The following is a 21,096-nucleotide window of genomic DNA, read 5'->3' on the forward strand; positions in this document are numbered from 1 at the left end:
TTAGATGTGACAGAGAGTGTTTCTGCGTGGCATGACAGGATGTACTTCTTCCTCCCCCGCTGCAGGAGGCGCTGAGCACCACAGAGACGGCCCTGGCCATGAACAGGTACATAGGCTCAGCGATGCTGCCGCTGCTGACCCGCTGCGCCTCGCACTTCAGCGGCACTGAGCACTACGCCACGCTCATCGACTCCACCCTGCACACCATCTACCGGCTGTCCAAGGGCCGCTCGCTCACCAAGGCCCAGCGCGACGCCATCGAGGAGTGCCTGCTGGCCATCTGCAAGTAAGGGGATCAGCGCGTGCTCCCGGCACATCTCCTACCCACAATCCCTCTCCACGTCATTACCGCCTCTCCTGCTGTGCCATAGGTCCCGTCCCGAAGATTGAGTGTGATACATATTACAGATGTGTTTCCCTCACATATTGCTCTTATCTCCATTCAGTACTCCAGAGAGTACCCCTGTCAATGCTGTATCATTCTACCACCTGCTGAGTGCGCTGTAATATGTGCAGATGTTTCAGTGCATATTGTATTATACCAAGCGGGGCTGATGCAGTGCTGCGCCTGACACCTGCCGCTGTTTTGCAGGCACCTACGGCCCTCTATGCTGCAACAGCTCCTGCGCCGCCTCGTCTTTGATGTGCCCTTGCTGACGGAGTACTGCAAGATGCCTCTGCGGGTACGTTCCCCCGCTTGCCGTTCCCTCCCCACGCACCAGATCGCTCCAATCCCACCCCCATCACCGTCGGCCCTAGCTCAGCAGCAGGCAGTGGGAGGGGGGTGGCCCCTTATTCGGCATGCACCAGCGCACGCAGTTATTAGCGCAGGTACACGCGTGCTGTTTATCACGTGACGGCGGTTTGTTTCCCCCTGCCGGCTCGGCGCTAACCGAGGGGAGCTGCTGAGAGCTTGTTTCCACGTTCGCCAGATGTCTACAAGCCCGCTTTTAAAAGAGGTCACCCATGGGGGAGACGAGTATGAGAATGCAATTAGCGTGGATGTGGAGCGATGCGCCTCCAGGCACCACTGGCCAGGGAAGAGGCACCATCCCTGGCCCCACTGATCAGCGTTCAGTAAACCTCACCGGGCCCGCCTTGGGGGTTGGCGCACAGTGACTAAGTGTTAGGTCTCTTAGGTTGTGCTGACTCCATTCGGGCTCCACTTGTGTGTGTTTACCAGGTGCGGGAAAGGACAGGGGGAAGCAGATATACTAAGCTGTAATTAGAAGCTGACAATCAAGGCTGCAGATACGCCGAGGGGAAAAAGAACCCAGCAAGCGATGCTCTGAAAGCACAGCTGGTCCCATTCCACCAGCATTCTTCCTCTGTCTGATGCTAAAGTATGTCTGAGGGGCTTGTCCCCTCTGAGGGCAGCCCCTCCCCCCCAGTGTCTCTGGGCAGCAGCGAGCTGTGGGCCGTGATTGGAAGTGTTTACGACAGCTCCTCACATCTCAGATTCCCCCCCATGCCTGACACTGAGCGGGCCAAGCACCCCCAGCCAACCCCCCACAACCAGAACTCCAAATGTCAGTGTGTCAGCCGGGCCATGTGGTAGCGCTGCCCTTTGGACGTCAGGTTTAATCAAGTCAAACGTACCACATCCAGCCCTATATATGCACACACACACACACCCAAACATACACAAACACATACACAGACACATGCACACACTCCAGCTCCCAGCTCCGAGCCTTCAGCACACTAACAGGCAGGGCAGTCTCAATGAGCTAGCCAAACAGCACACTTAATTAAGCATGAATGGGGAAGGTAGACCTGCTCCACTCTGGCCCTCTGCATCCTTTGATCTCCCGTGTGACAGGACTGTCATAACCACTGAGTGTCCCGCTGGCAAAGCCACAGGACTAGATTCTAACTCTCAGCTTTTGCACCCCACAGCTCTTGACCAATCACTATGAGCAGAGCTGGAAGTACTACTGCCTGCCCTCCGGCGGTGGCGGCTTCGGCATAGCGTCTGAGGAGGAGCTGCTCCTCACCAAGAAGCTCTTCTGGGGTATCTTTGACTCCCTCTCGCAGAAGGTACAGCATCATCTCACCTCTCCTTGCTGGAGGGCTGCATTAAATAAACTCCTGTGCAGGTTCTCATGAAATAATCCTGGCAGATTCGGGGAAATGTGTCATCTAAAAGAGAGTAGCAGAGATTGAAATTGTCTCTGTTCCAAATGCATTCCAAACAAGAAACATCATTCACCCTTTGTCCAGGTGCATACTGAGTTCTGTTTTGAGTATGTGGAATATTACTGTGGTTTGAGATGAGGATTGAACAGGTTGTTGTAGGTTGGAATCCCTGGTGGGACACTGTTGGTTTACTCTTCACCAAAGGACTTTGTCAGAATGGTTATAATGTAAAATGTAAGCCATGTAGATCACGCTGGATAAGGACAGTGATAACGCAAACAGTTGATGAAAGACACAAAGCATTCTGTCTCATTAATACACACACACAGGCAGCCAGACTTTTCTGAGTGACATTGTACTCTCTTGCCTCACTGATATGCGCATTTATAACAAATTCCTTTTTCCACAACAGAAATTTCATCGCTCATGGTACTATTTGTGATTCATAACTGCTATACCTTAGACTTTTGAATGGAAATAAGCTTCCTTTGTTTTTGATCAAATGCTTTGGCACAGCAAATCTGAGCATTAAAAATGTGCATGAAAGCGAAGGTGCTGAGAAGCCAAACTGGAAACATGAATATTTTACCGTGGGCGATATCGTTTTTCATCGTTTTTCATCAGTGCCACTTGCCCCTCGAGTGACAGCCCTTTAACTGTAAAGTGACGGTGGCCTCTGGTGACCGCTTCCCTGCTGGCCCAGAGCCAGAGTGCGTGACCCTGCGCTCTGCACACGCCTCGGTCTAACAGCCCTGTGTCTCCACTGCAGAAGTACGACCCGGAGCTGTTCAAAATGGCCATGCCCTGTCTGAGTGCCATCGCCGGCGCGTTGCCGCCTGACTACGTGGACTCCTCCATCACCATCACCCTGGAGAAGCAGGCCTCCGTGGACGCCCAGGGCAACTTCGACCCCAAGCCCATCAGCACCGCCAAGTGAGTGCCCTAGAGAGAGAGTGAGGCTGAGGGCAGAGAGCTAACGAGTGAACGGCAGCATCACCATAAGGCCATTATTCCGCAGAGCCCCCGTATATACAGTTATAATTTTCCCAGCAGTGTCTCATTACTGTGTCCCCCCGCCTTCCGTGCTCTCAGGCATGTGAAAGCAGGGGTGAAAAGGTGAGCATGAGCGCCCCCAACGGCTGCTGCATTATTTAGGGGAACGCTCCGACAAGGCCAGAGTTACTGTGATTGCAATGTACCTGTGAGTCCGCAAGCCAGCCTCCGCAGTGCCTGCAGCAGAGGCGGAGCCTGCAGTCAGACTGTGGCCCCGCTGTACTTTCTGCCACTCTCAGGGTTAGAACAGGGCGCGCCGACATAAATACATTACAAATTTAGGTCAGGCGAGATGTTTTATTTAAAACCTTAATGCTGAACAAGTGAATGTGCCTGTGTTCTGGAATGTGGCGCAGCACAAAGCGCTGCAGTGAACGTATTGTCCTGTTCTGAGTTACGTTTTGCGGTTTTGAATACCTGCCTTCTCATGACTTTGTTCAAAGTGTGTGCAAGAGAACAAAATAGCATCAGATACTCTTTTTAGTAGCAGTCATTGTAAAATTGCCAATTGTACACTAGCCTCATCTCACTGCAGCAGCCTCTGTACTTGCTCTGGAATGCTGGGCGTAGAGAGTGCAACCCTCATATACGTGCACATGCTCACAGAAACACCGGTTGGAAGATGGGAGTGTCCGTAACTGACTTCATCTCAGTGGCTCATAGGCAGTTGACAAGCTGCAAGCACAAGATGCCTTAGAGTGGTGAGACAAGCAAACTCTGTGAAAAACCCTACCCAATTTGAGTGAAGCCTGGTCTGCCGCTCATTGTTGGCTGTTGACATGGCTGGGCACGGCTCCGCTCAGATCTGAGGAATAGGACTGAAGTTGCACTCACAACAAACACCTGAACTGACTGAGACACTCAGGAGCCACATTCAGATCAGACAGAAATATCCAATGAAAACATGCGCCCGTCAGTCAAACAAATGATAAATTTTGCTTAAAGTACAGCAGTGGGACACAGCATGTGTTCTAGATGCCATAGATTTATGCATGACTAAGTTATTTCTAAACCTTTTTACAGCATTTCCCTTCCTGAGAAACTGGAATATATTGCCAACAAATATGCAGAGCATTCCCATGACAAGTGGTGTGCGGACAAGGTAGGTCAATACAAAGGTTAATTGCCATGGCAGTTTACTCAATGCGCATTCCAGGCCAACTCTAAGCCATCTTTAAATCAAACTTTTATAGCGCTGAGACTCTCAGGCCAGGTCTGTTGTTCTGCCCTACTTGGTAAACAAGCAGAACTACCCTTTTCATTGGGAGTGAGACTAATAAAGAGTATGTCCTGCACTGTTAGCAGATAAATGAAACCTCAAACTGAATTGGTCGTCAAAGTGGTTTTCGCTTAGCTATGTGGACAGTCTCACTGGAGCGCAATGTCTTTGTCCCATTAGGTGACTCTGGGCTGGAAGTATGGGGAGACCATTGATGAGAAAGCCAAGATTCATCCTCTGTTGAGACCTTATAAATCACTCACAGACAAGGTACAGTAGCGCAGCTGCTAATAACCAGGTTGTATAGCTCAATCACAATGTGTTTAGAGAAGCCTGGAGGCTAAGTGGGTTTTAAATACATTTTAGCCCGTGGCGTGCGATTATGCATCGATGTCAGCATGGTGAGAGGCATGTCTGTGTGTGGTTGTCTCCTCAGGAGAGAGAGGTTTACCGCTGGCCTGTGAAGGAGTCTCTGAAGAGCATGCTGGCTATGGGCTGGAACATTGAAAGGACCAAGGAGGGCGAGGCCATGTTCCAGCAACGGGAGAGCGAGAAACTGCGCAAGATCTCCCAATCCTCTCAGGTACACTCTGTGTGTGTGTGTGTGTGTGTGTGTGTGTGTGTGTGTCTTTGTGATCTGTCTGTCCTCACAGCTGCAATAAAGCTGTTTACTGACAAGCTGTAACAGCACTGTTAAATACAGCCAAGAAATGCTAACACATTGTTTTGGCTCCATTTTAGTTTCATCACTGGTAACTTGTTGTGTGTTGAATTTTGGCAGGGGAACGGCTTCAGCCCATGTCCGCTGGACATGAGCAATGTGCTTCTTTCCAGGGAGTTACAGGTCAGTGTAAAAACCCTTTGCAGCCTCATAAATTATTTAACAGCTGTACTGGGCCCTTCGTCAGCATCTAGTCTTGCTTATTCTGTTCATCTGTTTGTGATGATAAAGTCACAGTGGGTTTGAATGGAGAGGTGGTGATAAAGAAGCGGAATTGATTGTGTTGTGTTATTGTCCTCATGGACGCAATGATTTCCTCACGCAGGGCATGGTGGAGGTTGTGGCAGAGAACTACCATAACATTTGGGCGAAGAAGAAGAAAACGGAACTGGGAAGCAGAGGTATGGTTAACGGGTCATTACAAATCAGCTACAGTGTAGCAGGCGCATCTGGGCACCACTGGCGTTCATGGAGGGAAACACTGTCCCGCAAGTCCAGTTTTAGTCCTTCACATTCTCCTTGCCTCCCGCACTTGGGAATTGAGACGTGAGGAAAGGGAAGGCCTCAGACATAACGAGTTCATCACGAGCGATGGATCCGTTCCATCATGCCATCTGCTCTCTGCTGCGGCTGACGAAGCTTCGTCCTGAGCCTTTTGACTCAAATCACACGCCAGCGGGGAGTAATGGCTACTTAAAGAGAGCTGTTTTCAGTAACAGAACCGGTGCCATTTACTTAATTCCCTGCATTAGACTCTGTGAAAGTCATGTGTATCAGAATAATTGAACCAGAGAATATGAGGCAGACCAAACAAAAGCTCTGTGTGGAAAAGGATGTGTACCCAGCAGCCTTTTCCTTTTGATTTTTCAGAATGTAGAAAGTTAGTAGTGATATTTCATGGTGCAGCAGCATCATGTTTTGGTGGTGTTTTTTTACTTTTAGGTGGCGGTACGCACCCCCTTCTGGTGCCGTACGACACCCTAACCGCCAAGGAGAAGGCCCGGGACAGAGAGAAGGCCCAGGAGCTCTTTCGTTTCCTGCAGATCAATGGCTATGCCATTACCAGGTCAGCAACGATTTGATTCTGTCACTTTTAGCTATTCAGGCTTTGACAGTCCCATGCAACATTTTTATTACAGACTGAGAAAGCATTTCAACATTTCAGTATTTCACCCATGCTGCTTCTGTGCTTCTGTGTCTTTTTCTCAAACCATGCTCTTCTACCAACCCGTGCGTTGACACAACATGTTTACAAATAAAATGTAGTGAAATTGAGGAAAACTGATTTTTTAAAATTTGGAATGCTTAATGCTTTTTTTAAAAAAAAATTCTCCCTATTTGGAATGCCATGTTGTGTCCTAGACATGCCACTTTCTGCTGCAACCTCAACTGTCAGTCTGGGAGGGTGAGACAAACACATTCTCTCCTCCAAGACATGCCACTGGTTCTTTACATGCCCCAGTCCCCATGCCAAACGTGCTCTGATACGAGCTACAGGAAAATGCTTCATGTATCCACCCTTATACAGGCCCATTACTGGAAGTGCCTGATTCACCAGTGGGAGTTGCTGGTCAGTAATGGAGCAGACAAGGCCCTGGCTGACCTATCCAGCCGTTTATGCCGGAGAAATGAGACCAATTTATTCTGCCAATGTCGGCTCCCAGTCATCGTCAGCAAACGGCACAACTGACATCAAACCCGAGTTGTGTGGCTCAGCTTGAGCTTGAAACAATCAGCTTTATTCACTGAGCCACTTGAGAGCCCCTAATGTAGATTTTCACTCTAACAAAGGAGTTGTGCAGTAGGTGTTGCGCGTTAAATAAAGCTTATAACTATTTTTCTCCTTCCATGTTTCACCTCTCTGTAGGGGCCTGAAGGACATGGAGCAGGACTCCTCCTCCATGGAGAAGCGGTTTGCATACAAATTCCTGAAGAGGCTGCTGAAATACGTGGACTCTGCACAGGAATTTATCGCCCACCTAGGTGAGCAGGGCAGCCTCGGATTTATGACCTCCACACAGGGGCGGCAAGAGCCTGGGCGATGGAAAGGCCCGTTTTTCATCCGGGGAGGAAGTAGGGTCACACATTCTGTAGAATCACTCATGCTGTGTGAGTGTGTGTGTGTGCGCGTGTGTGTGTTTCCATGTGTGTGTGCGCGTCTGTTCTTGTCGAGCGCCTCTCCCCCTTATCTGCACCAGCCGTATCTCGTGATGGAGCGGAGAGAGATGATGGCGCGGGGCTGAGTAATGCCCAGACCCCATTGCCAGCGCTACATCTTCACGTGGAGAAGACACACCAGTTTCCCTTCATCCTTCAGAGAGACTCTGTGCTGCGAAGAAGAATGTTGGGGGGGGGAGTTGCCTGTCTCGTGTCTGCAGCTGACCTTTGACCTTGTCATTTCAGAGGCCATGGCCACCAGTGGAAAGTCTGATAAGTCCCCACATGATCAAGAAATCAAGTTCTTTGCAAAGGTAGGAATACATGTCATTGCCATTTACATTACATTAAATAAGAGCATTTGCTAAATGACAACGTAATGTAATATGTAATAAAGACACAATGTGGTACTTAAAATGATAGTAAAAACCATAAGCATTTTATTGCTGTTTAAGAAAGTTTTCAGATGCAGATAATCTGTCAGATTCCATCACGGTTTGACAGCATTGCTGCCGCCGATAGTTCAGCTGGAGTGTTTCACAGGTGTCTCTGTGCCCTCACCTTACTCTGTGCCTGCCTTTTCTCACCAGGTCCTCCTGCCCCTGATTGACCAGTACTTCAAGAACCACTCCCTCTACTTCCTGTCCTCTCCCAGCAAGAATCTGAGCAGCAGTGGCTACGCCTCCAACAAGGAGAAGGAGATGGTCACCAGGTATCATGACAGTGAAGCCTGAAGCACAATTATGTCCCATGAGTGTTCTCCCTCACCTGAGCACTAAAAAAACCTGTATCCACTAAATATTAGCCTGTTACCTAATTCTTAGCTGTAGGACAATGGCTGTCTGACCTCCTGCCTTCACTGTGTCCCTTCCTCACCTCTGCTCTACTCTCGTCTTGAGCTGTATCTCTTCACTGTTTTCTCCCTGCCCTCTCCCCCTCTCTTCCAGCCTCTTCTGTAAACTGGCAGCTCTTGTCAGACACAGGATTTCCCTCTTTGGTAAGGAGATGATTACCTCTCTTTGCCTCCTCTGCTCTCCTGACTCTGGGCTTTTAGTGAGCGCTTCAGGAGACTAATGAACGCTGTGTTTTCTCTCTAAGGGAGCGATTCTGCGACCATGGTGAGCTGTCTGCACATCCTGGCCCATACGCTGGATACCAGGTATGTCTCTGGCTGCTCACAGACCAAGCAGACCTCCTCTGTTTCATACATCTGACGCTTAGAACATCCCCACATCTATCAGCATCAGTTAGCACACTCACTCAACGCAAAAAGTAACTGCACAGTGAGGTCGAAGGAAGGAGAATGTAATTCTTTCACGCTGTTTTATAAACAGATTAATTCTCACCCTCCTGTTTCACTCATTACATGAAAAAATTACAGCTTAATTCAGGTGAGGTGAAGAAGTAGCTAAGCCACATAGTTAAACTTTGATGACAGAGGACAGCAATGACCATGTTGCAGTGAGTATAGTACAGCTTAATGCATTTGAGCCCGGTAACACTGGCCTTATAGCACATCAGTAGCTGACATTACAGACTAGCAAGCTAAAAACAGGCTGATGTCATGCTGGCCTTTGGATATGTGATGTCACATAGCAGCAGTTTTCATAGACTAGCTTTGGAGGTAAGGAGTCAAAGTGACTCTTCCTCCAGAGTTTCTGAACAGGCGGAGCAGTTGATCTGATTTGATCACTAGCTCAATAGCATTTGTATTCTTGTTCAGTCAGTCTAGTGTGTCAGATGCATTTAATTAAACACAACTGAATGCGTTATTGTATCAAGGTGAAGGGAATTTAATGCAATTATTAAAATACTGAAAATAACTACAGGGAATTAATTCATCTCTCCCATACAGGATATCCTAATCTTGAAAGGATAATCCTTAAACGATTACTGTGGTGATAAGACCTACAAGCTACAGAGTCTTTTGAAGAAAATGTTACTACACCTGATCTGTGTGCATGGCCATCCGATAGCAGTGGGGTTTAAATAATGAGCTAACATCCACAGTTAAATGGAATGAGCCCACCTCTAAAATGCAGACAGGCTTGCTGCACTGTACATTTTTCTTCTCAGTTTTTTCATCTTATTTTTGGAGCTTGAGCTTTGTGCAATATCTCTCATAACCTGATATAAGAGTAGCACTTTGTACTTGCTTCCACTGAAGTTTCACTGATTATTTCTGTATTCTCTTTCCTGTGCTGTGCACCAGAGCACTCACTGTTGTGATTATGAACTGTTGTGGTAAAAACTGTGCAAATTCTTCCAGTTATTTTGAGTAATTTGGCAAGGCGCTGCACAGATAACATTACTGGGCATTTAGCTGTGGATTTTGTGGTTCTACATCCTTCTGATTTGTAATAAAAATGCCCACTGACATTTAATAAGAACAACAACCTGCATACAGAGTAATGGAGCTCAAGGCCTGTACTGTCCTTTAAAAGAGCTGTAATGGGTCTAGTTTTCATGGGCTGTCACATGACATTATGAAATCATACTTGTGCTGTGATCTACTGGAGCTGTAATTTGCTCTTTGTCTTGTCTTTTACCCCACAGTTTGTGTGATATGTTAATGTATGTAATTTTCAATCTAATATGTGCTAACATTGATAGTATTGCTCAGAAATGCCTGTGTTTCCGTTAAAAGGCTGTTTGGGGTTTGATCATGTCACAATTATCTCAAATGCTTTATTTATTGTGGATATTTCCAAGGGGACTTTATTTTTTGAAATCTGTCTTTGAGTAACTGTCGTGGTGCAAATAATCATTTTGCCACGAAAGAGACACAAACGATCACCCAAGTCCATTGCGTGCTCTCCCGTTCATGTGCCTTTAGATTACTCAGTGAATGTTCCAGTGTGCATGGTATCGTGAAACCGGGGCATGTCATTCGCGTGTTCATCCTGGGGGACGTCTCTGTGTGGCGACGCCTGCTCTTACAGGACAGTGATGAAGTCGGGCTCGGAGCTGGTGAAGGCTGGACTGCGCACGTTCTTCGAGAACGCGGCCGAGGACCTGGAGAAGACGCTGGAGAACCTGAAGCTGGGGAAGTTCACGCACTCGCGCAGCCAGATGAAGGGCGTGTCGCAGAACATCAACTACACCACGGTGGCCCTGCTGCCCATCCTCACCGCCCTCTTCGAGCACATCACCCAGCACCACTTCGGAGCCGACCTGCTGCGTGAGCGCCCCCCCCCGCCACACCCCCACCGTTCCCCCCATCTCCAGCCGATGAGAAGGCTTCAATGGATTCTGATGCAATTGTTTTGTGTGTTTTTCAGTGGATGATGTCCAGCTGTCCTGCTATCGCATCTTGACCAGTCTGTACTCACTGGGAACTGGGAAGAACATCTATGTGGAGAGGTACTTTGAATTTGACAGAAAAAATTGGCTCTGACGAGTGTGTTCCCAAGTGTTTCTTTATGTATTGCAGAAATTTGCCCGAAATAACCCGATGCAAATGCTCTAGTGAGCTTTATCTGGTATTGAAAGCTGTGTGATAAATGTACTTGGACAGATTGATAATAGGCGAGATATTTGAAAAGATGTTGGATATATATCAATATGACAGCAGTGGTATTTAAGTAAATTATTGTCCTGATTCTGTGCCCATCCAGACAGCTGCCAGCCCTGGGGGAGTGTCTGGCTACCCTGGCAGGAGCCATGCCTGTGGCTTTCCTGGAGCCCTACCTCAACATGCACAACCCCTGCTCCGTCTTCAACACCAAGACTCCCCGCGAACGGGCCAGTGAGTTTGCCTGCTGCATCAGCAATCATAAATCATTTCCAGCCTCACCCATTACACTCTGAACCGTTGCTGCTTTGGATTGTAAAATGAAACAGTTAATTTTACTTTATTCATACCTTATTGTGCAGTGACAAGATCTGCAGTACCTGCTACTTATTAAGTGAGGTCACAGTGCATTGGAAATCGCATCGTGAGACATGATGCATCACAGTTCTGGTCTACTCTATGATCTGCTGCTGTCGCACTGGGTTGGGGGTGCTTGAACGCGCTGTTTTGAACGCATTGCTGAATGTGTGTGTGCAGTCCTGAGCATGCCGGACACGGTGGAGGAGATGTGCCCCGAGATGCCCCGCCTGGACGGCCTGATGAAGGACATCAACGACATGGCGGAGTCCGGGGCGCGCTACACCGAGATGCCGCACGTCATCGAGGTGGTGCTGCCCATGCTCTGCAACTACCTCTCGTACTGGTGGGAGAAGGGGCCCGAGAACACGTCGGAGAGCAGCGGGGGAGCGCCCTGCTGCACCACGGTCACCTCCGAGCACCTCAGCGTCATCCTGGGGAACATCCTCAAGATCCTCAACAGCAACCTGGGCATCGACGAGGCCTCCTGGATGAAGAGGATCGCTGGTGGGTGCAGGGGGCGGGGCCAAGAGGGGCCTGGTCCTGCGGTTGGCCAGCTCATGACTTGTGTTTAATTTGCCGATTGACTGTACTGAATGGGGTTATACGACTATTAAAATGATCTTGTTTGGAATGGCCATTAGATATCTGACGTGTGTTTTAGTGGTTTTCAGTGGTAAGTCCAAAAGCATGTCCACCAGAACCGGTGCAGTGTTTATCTGATTTCATTCATTGCAATGTTGTAGATGCTTCCATTGTTGATATGGAGGAATAACATGCTTCATTCATAAGGTAGTGTAGTAGTAGTAAAATGACGCAATAACGGTGAGCACAGTTGATTTCTGAACCCCTGTGAAATGCCTGTAGCCTCTTCCTCTGTGGTCTGTCCCTGGATGACTCCCTCTGTATCTCTTGCAGTGTACGCCCAGCCCATCATCAGCAAGGCGCGGGCGGACCTGCTGAAGACCCACTTCCTGCCCACGCTGGAGAAGCTGAAGAAGAAAACGGTGAAGGTGGTGGCGGAGGAGGAGCTGCTGAAGGCCGACAGCAAGGGCGACACCCAGGAGGCAGAGCTCCTGATCTTGGACGAGTTCGCCGTGCTCTGCAGGGACCTGTACGCCTTCTACCCCATGCTCATCCGCTACGTGGACATCAACAGGTAATCCAGCACTATGCACATGGTTCCCTGGTTGTGGGCGAGTGCAGGCATCCGTGTTGACTGGTCCTCTCAATGGTGACTTATCCAATGGTAAGTCACCATTGAATCAACTGGTTAATCAGCGTTGCAGGTCCTCCAGAACATCAGACATTCTGCTTGTCTCTGGGTACTCCAGTTCCCCTACACAGCAGGTATGGTTTTTGGTGCATGTATGATCATGTTCCACCACAAGTGATGTGCCCATGGCTTGTTGTTCATCTGAGGGTAAAAAAACTGTTGGCAGGCATTATAAGAATCATGGTTGCACACTATTGTTCTTTCTCCCCTCCAGGTCTAGGTGGTTGAAGGAGCCGGAAGCCGACTCCAATGAGCTGTTCAGAATGGTGGCAGAGATTTTCATCCTCTGGTGCAAGTCCCATGTGAGAGCTCAACTTGCCTGTAATCTGTGGAAATTGTAGGGTGGAGTTGTCTCCTTGGGCATCATGGTCTGTTTTTTCCTCTGCAGAACTTCAAAAGGGAAGAGCAAAACTTTGTGGTTCAGAATGAAATCAACAACCTTTCCTTCCTAACCGGTGATAGCAAGACCAAGATGTCAAAGGTAAGATAGCCTGGTTTGTTTCTGCTAAAGTCATGAAATCAGCCCATTTCTCCTACCTGCAGACAAGCCTGTATAAATGAACAGGCCCTGTCCCTGAACCAGGGAGACACTAATTGCCTAGTGCAGCGGATCAATTCCCCTCTGGTTATCCCTGAGCAATACATCCCTGGTTAGCATACCTCTCTGTTCACTGTCAGCATTTGGAAGGCATTGGGTTATTATCTCACTGTTACAGATACAGCTCCAGTGTCCTCATTTTCTGGCATTTTCTGGGTCTGACTGTACACCCAGTGTCCAAAGGACAGCCAGTATCAAAAAGTAATGTATGAGAATACAGGGAAATATATCTACATATTCATTTTTGGTAAAACCTAATTATGAAAATAGTAATAATTACAGAAAGTAAAATATTGTTTCATAATGAAATATAATAAATTGTTACTAATTCCATAGTAGTGGTATTACTATTTAGCAAATTGCCTTATACAGCAAATCAAGGCTAATATGGCATGATACATTAAATACATGTCACAGGAGTATCAGCAAGAATAGCAAGTTAAATGTAAGTGCCGAAGTAGATGCGTTATATTAGTGTATATGTCTTGTGAATGTTTTCTCACAAGTAAAGATGTGTATGACTTACTGCACATTATATTCAAATGTATGTCATTTTACTGTATTTTCCCAAATGCATGCCAATAGCCTGAAAGCTATTATTTATGTATATATGTATGTAATGTATACATAAAATGGAATGTATCAATTTTGTTAATGTCATGTGGGTTGTCATTCAGATGAGCCTAATGAAATTGAGTAATCAAATGATATCTACCATTCATTAAAAAAATAGAAATCTAGATACAAGGAATTAACATTTTAGTAATTGCAGGTTTTTATCCCGTGCAATGCTTGTGTTGACTCAAGTGCTTTTCACCTGTGCTCTCTCCCTCACACAGTCGTTTCTGGGAAAGGTACAGTCAGAGTGCATGAGCTGTGACTTGGAGGCAGGCCTCCTAGCGGCAGTTGCCTAAGGTGTACTGCGGTGTATGGCGTGTGATAAACACAAGTCACCAGTCAATCGCTAATGAGCATCATCTCATTGATCACAACTGGCACCATAAGGGCGTCATTTCATCATCATGTGGGAAGGCTTTGTCACATCTCAATTAATGGAGACCATGGGGAGTCACGCACTGCAACACATCAGCTGTGTGTAAAGACAAGCAGCCTGCTGTATTGTGTTTATTACATGCCTAGTACTCAGTTTTTTTAGAAAAAGGGGGCATTCAGCTTTCTGTCTACCTGTTGTTGCCTCTGTCCTTACAATTATATGTTTCCCAATACTGTTTTACTGAGTAAGATATATGTGTCTTGACTGTGCCAGCCACTTCACTTTGCCTTTTTCAACACATACTGCTGCTTTATAAAATACTGTTGTATTGATTGAGGCAAATCCTGGCTAATGCAGCTTTTCAAGTTAGTGCTGTGTAATAAATGCTTCACTGGCACCACTGTTTGCAGATTCTGCTAAAAGGGAGTGTCCTGTAGCAATATTTTCGCAAAAAATGCCAGGTATGAAATGGCTTACATAATGGTTGCCATTTATTCCTGCAGGAGTTAACTTTTTTTGTATAAAATCAAAGCACTGCATTCTTCCTGGTGTGTTTTCAACTGCACCTACGAGATGCTATTAAAATTAAGTAGAGCAATTTAATCCTCAAAGGTATCGATTTTATAAACACAAAACTTGTGCCAAATTTACTCAGCTTGGAAAACCTGAGGTATTTTACTCTGAAAGGGGGTTCATTCGAAATGTTAACCACCCAGCTAATCACAAATGATAAACACTGCAAGCACAACCAAGGGCTGTCCGAAAGAAAGAACGTTGCCTGGTTAGTTATTTGTGGTTAGCGAGTGGGAAGTTTTGTCAAATAGTCCTCCTGTCTGCTATTGTTACACATTGAGATGGCTTGGCCATGTGTTGTCCCTAATGTGTAAAGTGAAGGTGGATGATTAAAGGTGATTTATTTTCACCAGTCGGGGGGTCAAGATCAGGAGCGGAGACACAAGAAGCGCCGAGGTGAGTTCTACTCCATCCAGACCTCCCTCATTGTGGCGGCCCTGAAAAAGATGCTGCCAATCGGCCTCAACATGTGCACCCCGGGGGACCAGGAGCTCATCTCGCTGGCCAAGATCCGCTACAGTCTGGTGAGGAAACGGGCCAGCGCTGCCATTACCATCCAAAAGATTCCCCCCGTCCTGTCACTGGTATGGCCTCAGATGGAGTACCCTGTAAGAACATGTTTTTAAATACATTTTTTCTTTCCCTTCTTTTGTTTCAACAGAAAGATACAGACGAAGAGGTCAAAGACCACCTACGGCAGAATCTTCACCTGCAAGAGAAGGTAAATGGGGGAAAAAGAGGATTTTGTCCACATAATAGACAGTCACTCATTCAGTAATGAGCCACTGACTGGGGTCAGCAGTAAGCACACTGGGTAAGGGTAGCTGACTCTTATGAAGATTTTCTGAACTGGTTGAATTAATGTCAGCTGTGCTGAATCTTCTTTTAGTCAGAGGACCCTGCAGTGAGGTGGCAGCTCAATCTGTATAAGGACGTGGTGGTTAAGAATGAGGAGCCACCAGACCCCGAGCGCATCGTGGACCGAGTGCAGAGCATCTCCGCTGCTGTCTTCCACCTGGAGCAGGTCAGGTGCCCCGCACCCAGCCTCCCCCACGCTACTGTGTGTCTTCCACAGCGTAGGTGGCCTTCTGAGAATTTTCCTTTTGCAACCACCAGGTGGAGCAGCCGCTGAGGTCTAAGAAGTGCGTGTGGCAGAAGCTGCTCTCCAAACAGCGCAAGCGTGCGGTGGTCGCCTGCTTCCGCATGGCCCCACTCTACAACCTGCCCAGGTAGGCCGCTCACGCTGTTGCCATGGTAATAAAGATGCCATGTCCACGTATTTAAACCAAGCCCACTTATTTTGTTATTTGCGTTGCTTCAGTCAGTCTTCCAGTAGTCTGTGTCTGAAATCCTGCTTCCCTCTCTGTAGCTATATTCTCTAATTTATCTTCACATTTTTACCACAAGTCTTTGGTTCAGCTTGGATCGGCATGCTTCAGGGTTTTGTATCCAGTCCCAGAGAGAGAAAGAAGGCCGGTCTCAGAGACACACAAAGCTGGATAATGTTCTATTTCTTTTCGGGGAACTTTTCTTGTTCAGTGAAGCTCTTGGAATCTCTTTTGTCCTAGCCAGAGTTTGACCCTTGTATTAATGTGAAGTTTCCCTCTCCCAGTCTGCAGGACAAATGTCTCACCTCAGGCGTTTATCAAGAAAGAGAAAAGGACACTAACAATTTCATGCCCTGCTGCACTGTAAATTTATCAGACTTACCCTGGAGGAGAAACAGTGGGGAAAAAACTATTATGTGTCCTGCCTGCTGTCTTTCATATTTTATTATTGGTTCAGATGAGACTTTTTTATGGCATGAGTTATTGGGGCTATCCATTATTGCAGCTTTGTTTCCAAATCACAGCTGGTTGTGAAATGTGGTGATATTGAAGCGTTATTTAGGGAAAGTATCCTTTATGAAGCAGGTGTAAATTCAATGGTGTTTTTTCCAAATCTGGTTACATTGTTTCCTTTTCCTACCCAAACCTTTTTTTTGTTTTGTTTTTATACTTGAACCCTGACTGTCTGATTGTATCAGCATCAAGCATAAATCCATGCCATATTGTGATGGGTCTTCCTCCCTCTCTACTGGTCCATCGACCTCCATTTTCCTTTTTAGCAACTTTGTAGCTAATGCTAACACCTCCCAAAACTACATCTAAACTGGACAACTTTGTGAAGTTGGGCTGCCATTTGTGTTAATGACATAATATCCTATTTTCTGTACATTGTCTTGACATGTCTTCTTTTCTGTTCTCTCTTGAATGACAACACTATACCTCCCTTCAGGCACAAAAATAACAATTACTTCCTGAACGCCTACCGACACTTTTGGCTGGAAAAAATGCATGAGAACACAGACTATGACAGTCTGCTCTCCATGCTAACGGTAATGTAAGCCCGGAGAGGACTGGCGTATGTGACCTCTTCCCTCCCCTTCCCAGCCATAGTTTGTACAGTAACTCTCATACAATACTTCCCACTGAGATTCTGATTGGTCAGCCTGCAGTTCATCAGAGTCACATGGTCATTGGTCATTCATTCAGGACTTCTCTGAAATTGCAAAAAGTGTTTCAAACTCTTGAATGCTTTTTGAAGATTATGCCTAAAGTACAAACTGCATGCTGTTGCCCTGCCACTACAGTTTATCTAGAATATAATGCTGAACCTTTAAATTGATATTATGATTTAAATGTTGCAATAGCGAAATTTATTTATCCATTTAAAAATATGCGTGAAGGTTTAATAATGTGTGTCTTAGGTATGAATACAAATATTTTCCCAGTGGAAAGAGATCAGGGACATATGATTAATGTACCCATCTGTGCAACAGCTGTGGAACTGCATCTTACAGTGCCTTCTGTATGTACTCATACCCATTACTAAAATGGAACAAAAACATGAAGAAAAAGAAAAAACGATAAACAAGTCGTACTTAAAAAATTTAAATTTTTCGCTTTAATCTTAGTTGCTCTGAACTCATATTCTTCACAAATAATGGATTTTGTTCCAGAAAATACATGGGTCACATTTATTCTATAATCAATACATTTGGCGTGTTTTACAATGGTAATATGTTCTAGTTTTATGTGAGTTTCTGGTTCTTCTGTGTGGCATTTTTGACCATTTCCTGTGGCAGAATTGCTCTTGGTCCCCCATGTCTTTAACTTTTATTTAATTGCCATGAGCATTCAGATGGATTGAGGTGTGGAGATGATCAGTTGAGATCATTTATTTTGTGCTCAGTTAGCCTTTCCTCTGTGCATTTTGATGAACATCAGCCAAGACTGAGCTTCTTGACAGAGAGGGGCAGCTTTTTGGCCAAAATGTCCTGGCACATGTTTGAGTTTATAACTCGTTCTATCTTAAAAAAGGGCTCCAGGACCCATAAATGCAGGATATCCGTAAAACATAATCAACCTCACACTATATTGCACAGTAGGCTTAGGCTTTTTCACAACATGAGCTTCACCTTTTCATGCCATCCATAAAGCTGATTAGTATGTCCAAAAATCACAATTTTAATTTCATTTCGTTTCCAGTTGTCATTCAGTTTATGGCAAATTTAGGTTGTCTCTGTTTGTGACTTGCTTTCAAAGGGGGGTCCTTCCCTGTAACCTGTCCATGACTGCCACCTTCATGCATGCAGCTTTAAATGGTTCTCTTTAAAACAATGTAACCTGAAGATACCAGTTTGTTTATGATATCTCCAGATTTACAGTTGCCTCCCAAACCATTTGTGTAACAGCCAGTGGTGGCAAGAGAGACAACCATGCTCTTTGCATTAAATTTTTTTTGCTTAGCAGCATGATATTTACAGTGGCAATTCAGATTAACTAGCATACCTAACTGTACAACATTAGCGGCCTGCCAAGGAATCAAACCAACAACCTTTGAGTTACAAGCCCTGCCACTATGCCGTGCTGCTGTGCTTTTCCTGGCAGGGTTGCAACTGTACCAGTAGCCTTTAATTTCTTAATGGACACTACAGTGGAAAGTGATAGATTCAGCTTTTTGTGAATTTTTTATAGCCATCTTCCAACTTCTGGACATCAATGTGCATTTAGCTGCCGCCCTCAGAGAGCTCCCTGACCTTAGCCATGACAATGCGTGCTATTGATGAATCTTTTCTGTGTGTTGCCTCCTTTTACAAAACCAGGATGTAGGAAGCATTTGGGTGCCTCTGCAGTTCCAATATGTAGAATGTTGCTGTTTTGATTTGTTCATCTGATTCTGTTTCAGGATTACTTGAAGGTGTGAATAAATGTGACCCTTATAATAAATAACATTATTAAATAATGAAATACCATTTTTTCAAAACAGATTTGCTCAAATCTGATTGGCTGTGTACAATATTTTTACAAGTAGTGTATAACATATTAACATTTTTAAGAAGAAATACAATATGTGTTTTTTTTATTCTTTTATAGTATCAAGGGTATGAATAAATATGGAAGGAGGAACCTATATCTAATTTTGTCAAATTGTCAAGTAAAAACAGTCTTTGAAACCAAGACTTTTGTGGGTAACCAAAGTTCTTCAAATGAGTTAGCCTTGGTGTTGTCCATCGATTGCTTTGATATGAAACATGACTATTTTTCCATGTCTATCTGAGGTTGACCAGTTGGATGAGTCAGTGCCCCACACTAACGATTAACAGCATCGGTTCAGCACTTCCTGTTCCACCCCCCCGTCCACCCCCTCCTTCCTCCATCCTGTTAACCCTTCCTAATCTCGCTCTTCCCCCCCTCCCCAGGCATCGCTCTATTAACCTCTTCCTCATGGGCTATCAGAGAATTTGGATAGAGACAGAGACGTACTCCTTTGAGGAGAGGCTAGTGCAGGACCTGGCAGTAAGTACCGGCCCCCGCGGCGCTGGCCTCTGTGCATTGTGGGTCGGCCTCGTCGCTGAGCGCTTCGCAAGCACAATTCCCGCCGAGCCGCGTTCCGCTTGGTGTCTCCGTCATCCGTGTCCCGCTCCAGCTCGTGCCGCACATTACCAACAGACTCCCCCACCCGCGGTGGGCACACCATTTCCCCCTCAGTGTCAATGCAAACAGTCCCCTCTCCGACAGGAGCGGCCCATCTCTCCCGCCGTAACAGAGCATCCTCCCCGATGCTCTGCCTCACTGCTGAAATTTATGGAAGGTGCAGTCTCCTTCGTAAATTTTCTTATCAGCATCATTTTCACGTCATTTGAAGTAAAAAAATGATAATGCAAGGGCTGAATTAATTCATTTTAATGTGATTTCATATTTAATCCGAAAAAAAATAAATATTACGGATTTTTTTGGAACATTACACACTTGAGAGAAAAGTGTTTAAGACTATCATAAGCAATATGGATTAAATGCATTTTACAATGTTTTACAATTACTTTCTTACTTAATAACTTTCTCATAACAAAACATGCATCATATTTACTATTGACATTCACAGAATATAATGATTGTACTCACAATTGCAGGTACAGTTAAGGACACAACAAGAAAGAACTACTGGGTAGAAAACTGTCCAACAGGAAAATCTGCAAAATATATAAGACTATGTTAAAACACACAGTAGCAATTCTTCTACTGTAACCTCCCCCCGCCACACTACCAACTATATCCTTTCTCTCAGTTGGATCTGCAGCTTTAATGGGGGCAAAGTGGTACAGTATTGATAGTTCTCATGAAGTCATGCTTCATAACAACCATCACCCTTTTTTTAACTATTGTACACACACACTGACGCTGCCAAGCCATCTCTGTGTCTGTGTGTCCATGTGTATATATGCATGCTTTCTTGGTGTAAGAATACTGTGCCCTTAGTGTCAAATCCAGATCCTTTTTAGTGTCTTGGAGAACATTCCATCAGGGACTCATAGCACTTGCGTGACCAGGTCACCTCAATGCTACTGAGAATTTCAATGTGATTGTACATGTTTTCATTTACTTCCACTTTATGTTTGCAAATGTAGTAGACCTGCATGTTTTAAAGGTAAGTGATCTAAAAATGATTTTAATATGTAATGACAATATTAATGCTGCATTAACTGCAAAGCAATGGCAGGCTTTGTTCAAAAGCCAGAAAAGCTCTCTCAGTAGCAGCAAGAGTTGCAATATGGCATCAGTCTAATTTTGTGGGATATGCAACGTGTTTATCCTGACCTCAGGCTTGATTCACATATGGTCACATTGTCAAGTTTAATGGCCACGCCACAAGCTAATATGAATTTCCTTAGTGCTTTGTCCTACATGGAGATATTTTGTATGATGAAGTGAATATTAAATCACATAAATCAGACATTGTGAAATAGCGGGTTTAAATATAAGGTAGATGCATTGGGTTTGTCAATGGTTGGGTGTGGGGGCATTGCCAGAGGGCCACCTTGCTGACCCTTCTGGGTATCTGTGCAGAAGATCCAGATGAAGGTGGAGGAGGAGGAAGAGGAGGAGGCCGAGGTGCAGCCAGACCCACTTCATCAGCTCATTCTGCACTTCAGTCACAACGCACTCACTGAGC

The 21,096-nt window shown here is 45.7% G+C and overlaps 1 protein-coding gene across 12 annotated transcripts in view; it reads left to right on the forward strand.

The window, feature by feature from the left end:
* The window catches only part of LOC118786578 (ryanodine receptor 3-like), a 127,563-nt gene that overhangs the window by 85,020 nt on the left and 21,447 nt on the right, over window positions 1-21,096 (forward strand). For 4 of the 12 annotated variants that reach the window (XM_036541717.1, XM_036541722.1, XM_036541719.1 and 1 more), the window contains 29 exons: window positions 66-286; window positions 593-683; window positions 1,900-2,040; window positions 2,909-3,072; window positions 4,216-4,294; window positions 4,592-4,681; window positions 4,848-4,994; window positions 5,193-5,255; window positions 5,458-5,533; window positions 6,075-6,198; window positions 7,000-7,115; window positions 7,536-7,603; window positions 7,880-8,001; window positions 8,237-8,286; window positions 8,388-8,448; window positions 10,232-10,470; window positions 10,571-10,652; window positions 10,907-11,037; window positions 11,341-11,667; window positions 12,079-12,319; window positions 12,651-12,738; window positions 12,825-12,917; window positions 13,874-13,888; window positions 14,955-15,125; window positions 15,263-15,322; window positions 15,491-15,625; window positions 15,718-15,830; window positions 16,879-16,978; window positions 20,991-21,096. The exon at window positions 20,991-21,096 is cut by the window's right edge and continues 4 nt beyond it. In XM_036541717.1, the coding sequence (XP_036397610.1) occupies window positions 66-286; window positions 593-683; window positions 1,900-2,040; window positions 2,909-3,072; window positions 4,216-4,294; window positions 4,592-4,681; window positions 4,848-4,994; window positions 5,193-5,255; window positions 5,458-5,533; window positions 6,075-6,198; window positions 7,000-7,115; window positions 7,536-7,603; window positions 7,880-8,001; window positions 8,237-8,286; window positions 8,388-8,448; window positions 10,232-10,470; window positions 10,571-10,652; window positions 10,907-11,037; window positions 11,341-11,667; window positions 12,079-12,319; window positions 12,651-12,738; window positions 12,825-12,917; window positions 13,874-13,888; window positions 14,955-15,125; window positions 15,263-15,322; window positions 15,491-15,625; window positions 15,718-15,830; window positions 16,879-16,978; window positions 20,991-21,096 (3,514 nt within the window). Of the gene's footprint in view, window positions 1-65; window positions 287-592; window positions 684-1,899; window positions 2,041-2,908; window positions 3,073-4,215; window positions 4,295-4,591; window positions 4,682-4,847; window positions 4,995-5,192; window positions 5,256-5,457; window positions 5,534-6,074; window positions 6,199-6,999; window positions 7,116-7,535; window positions 7,604-7,879; window positions 8,002-8,236; window positions 8,287-8,387; window positions 8,449-10,231; window positions 10,471-10,570; window positions 10,653-10,906; window positions 11,038-11,340; window positions 11,668-12,078; window positions 12,320-12,650; window positions 12,739-12,824; window positions 12,918-13,873; window positions 13,889-14,954; window positions 15,126-15,262; window positions 15,323-15,490; window positions 15,626-15,717; window positions 15,831-16,878; window positions 16,979-19,345; window positions 19,443-20,990 lie in introns of all 12 variants that reach the window. The other 8 variants (XM_036541718.1, XM_036541723.1, XM_036541720.1 and 5 more) reach the window with 5 other exon arrangements.

The sequence above is a fragment of the Megalops cyprinoides genome, chromosome 12 (assembly GCF_013368585.1).
Source record: "Megalops cyprinoides isolate fMegCyp1 chromosome 12, fMegCyp1.pri, whole genome shotgun sequence".
Classification (NCBI taxonomy): domain Eukaryota; kingdom Metazoa; phylum Chordata; class Actinopteri; order Elopiformes; family Megalopidae; genus Megalops; species Megalops cyprinoides.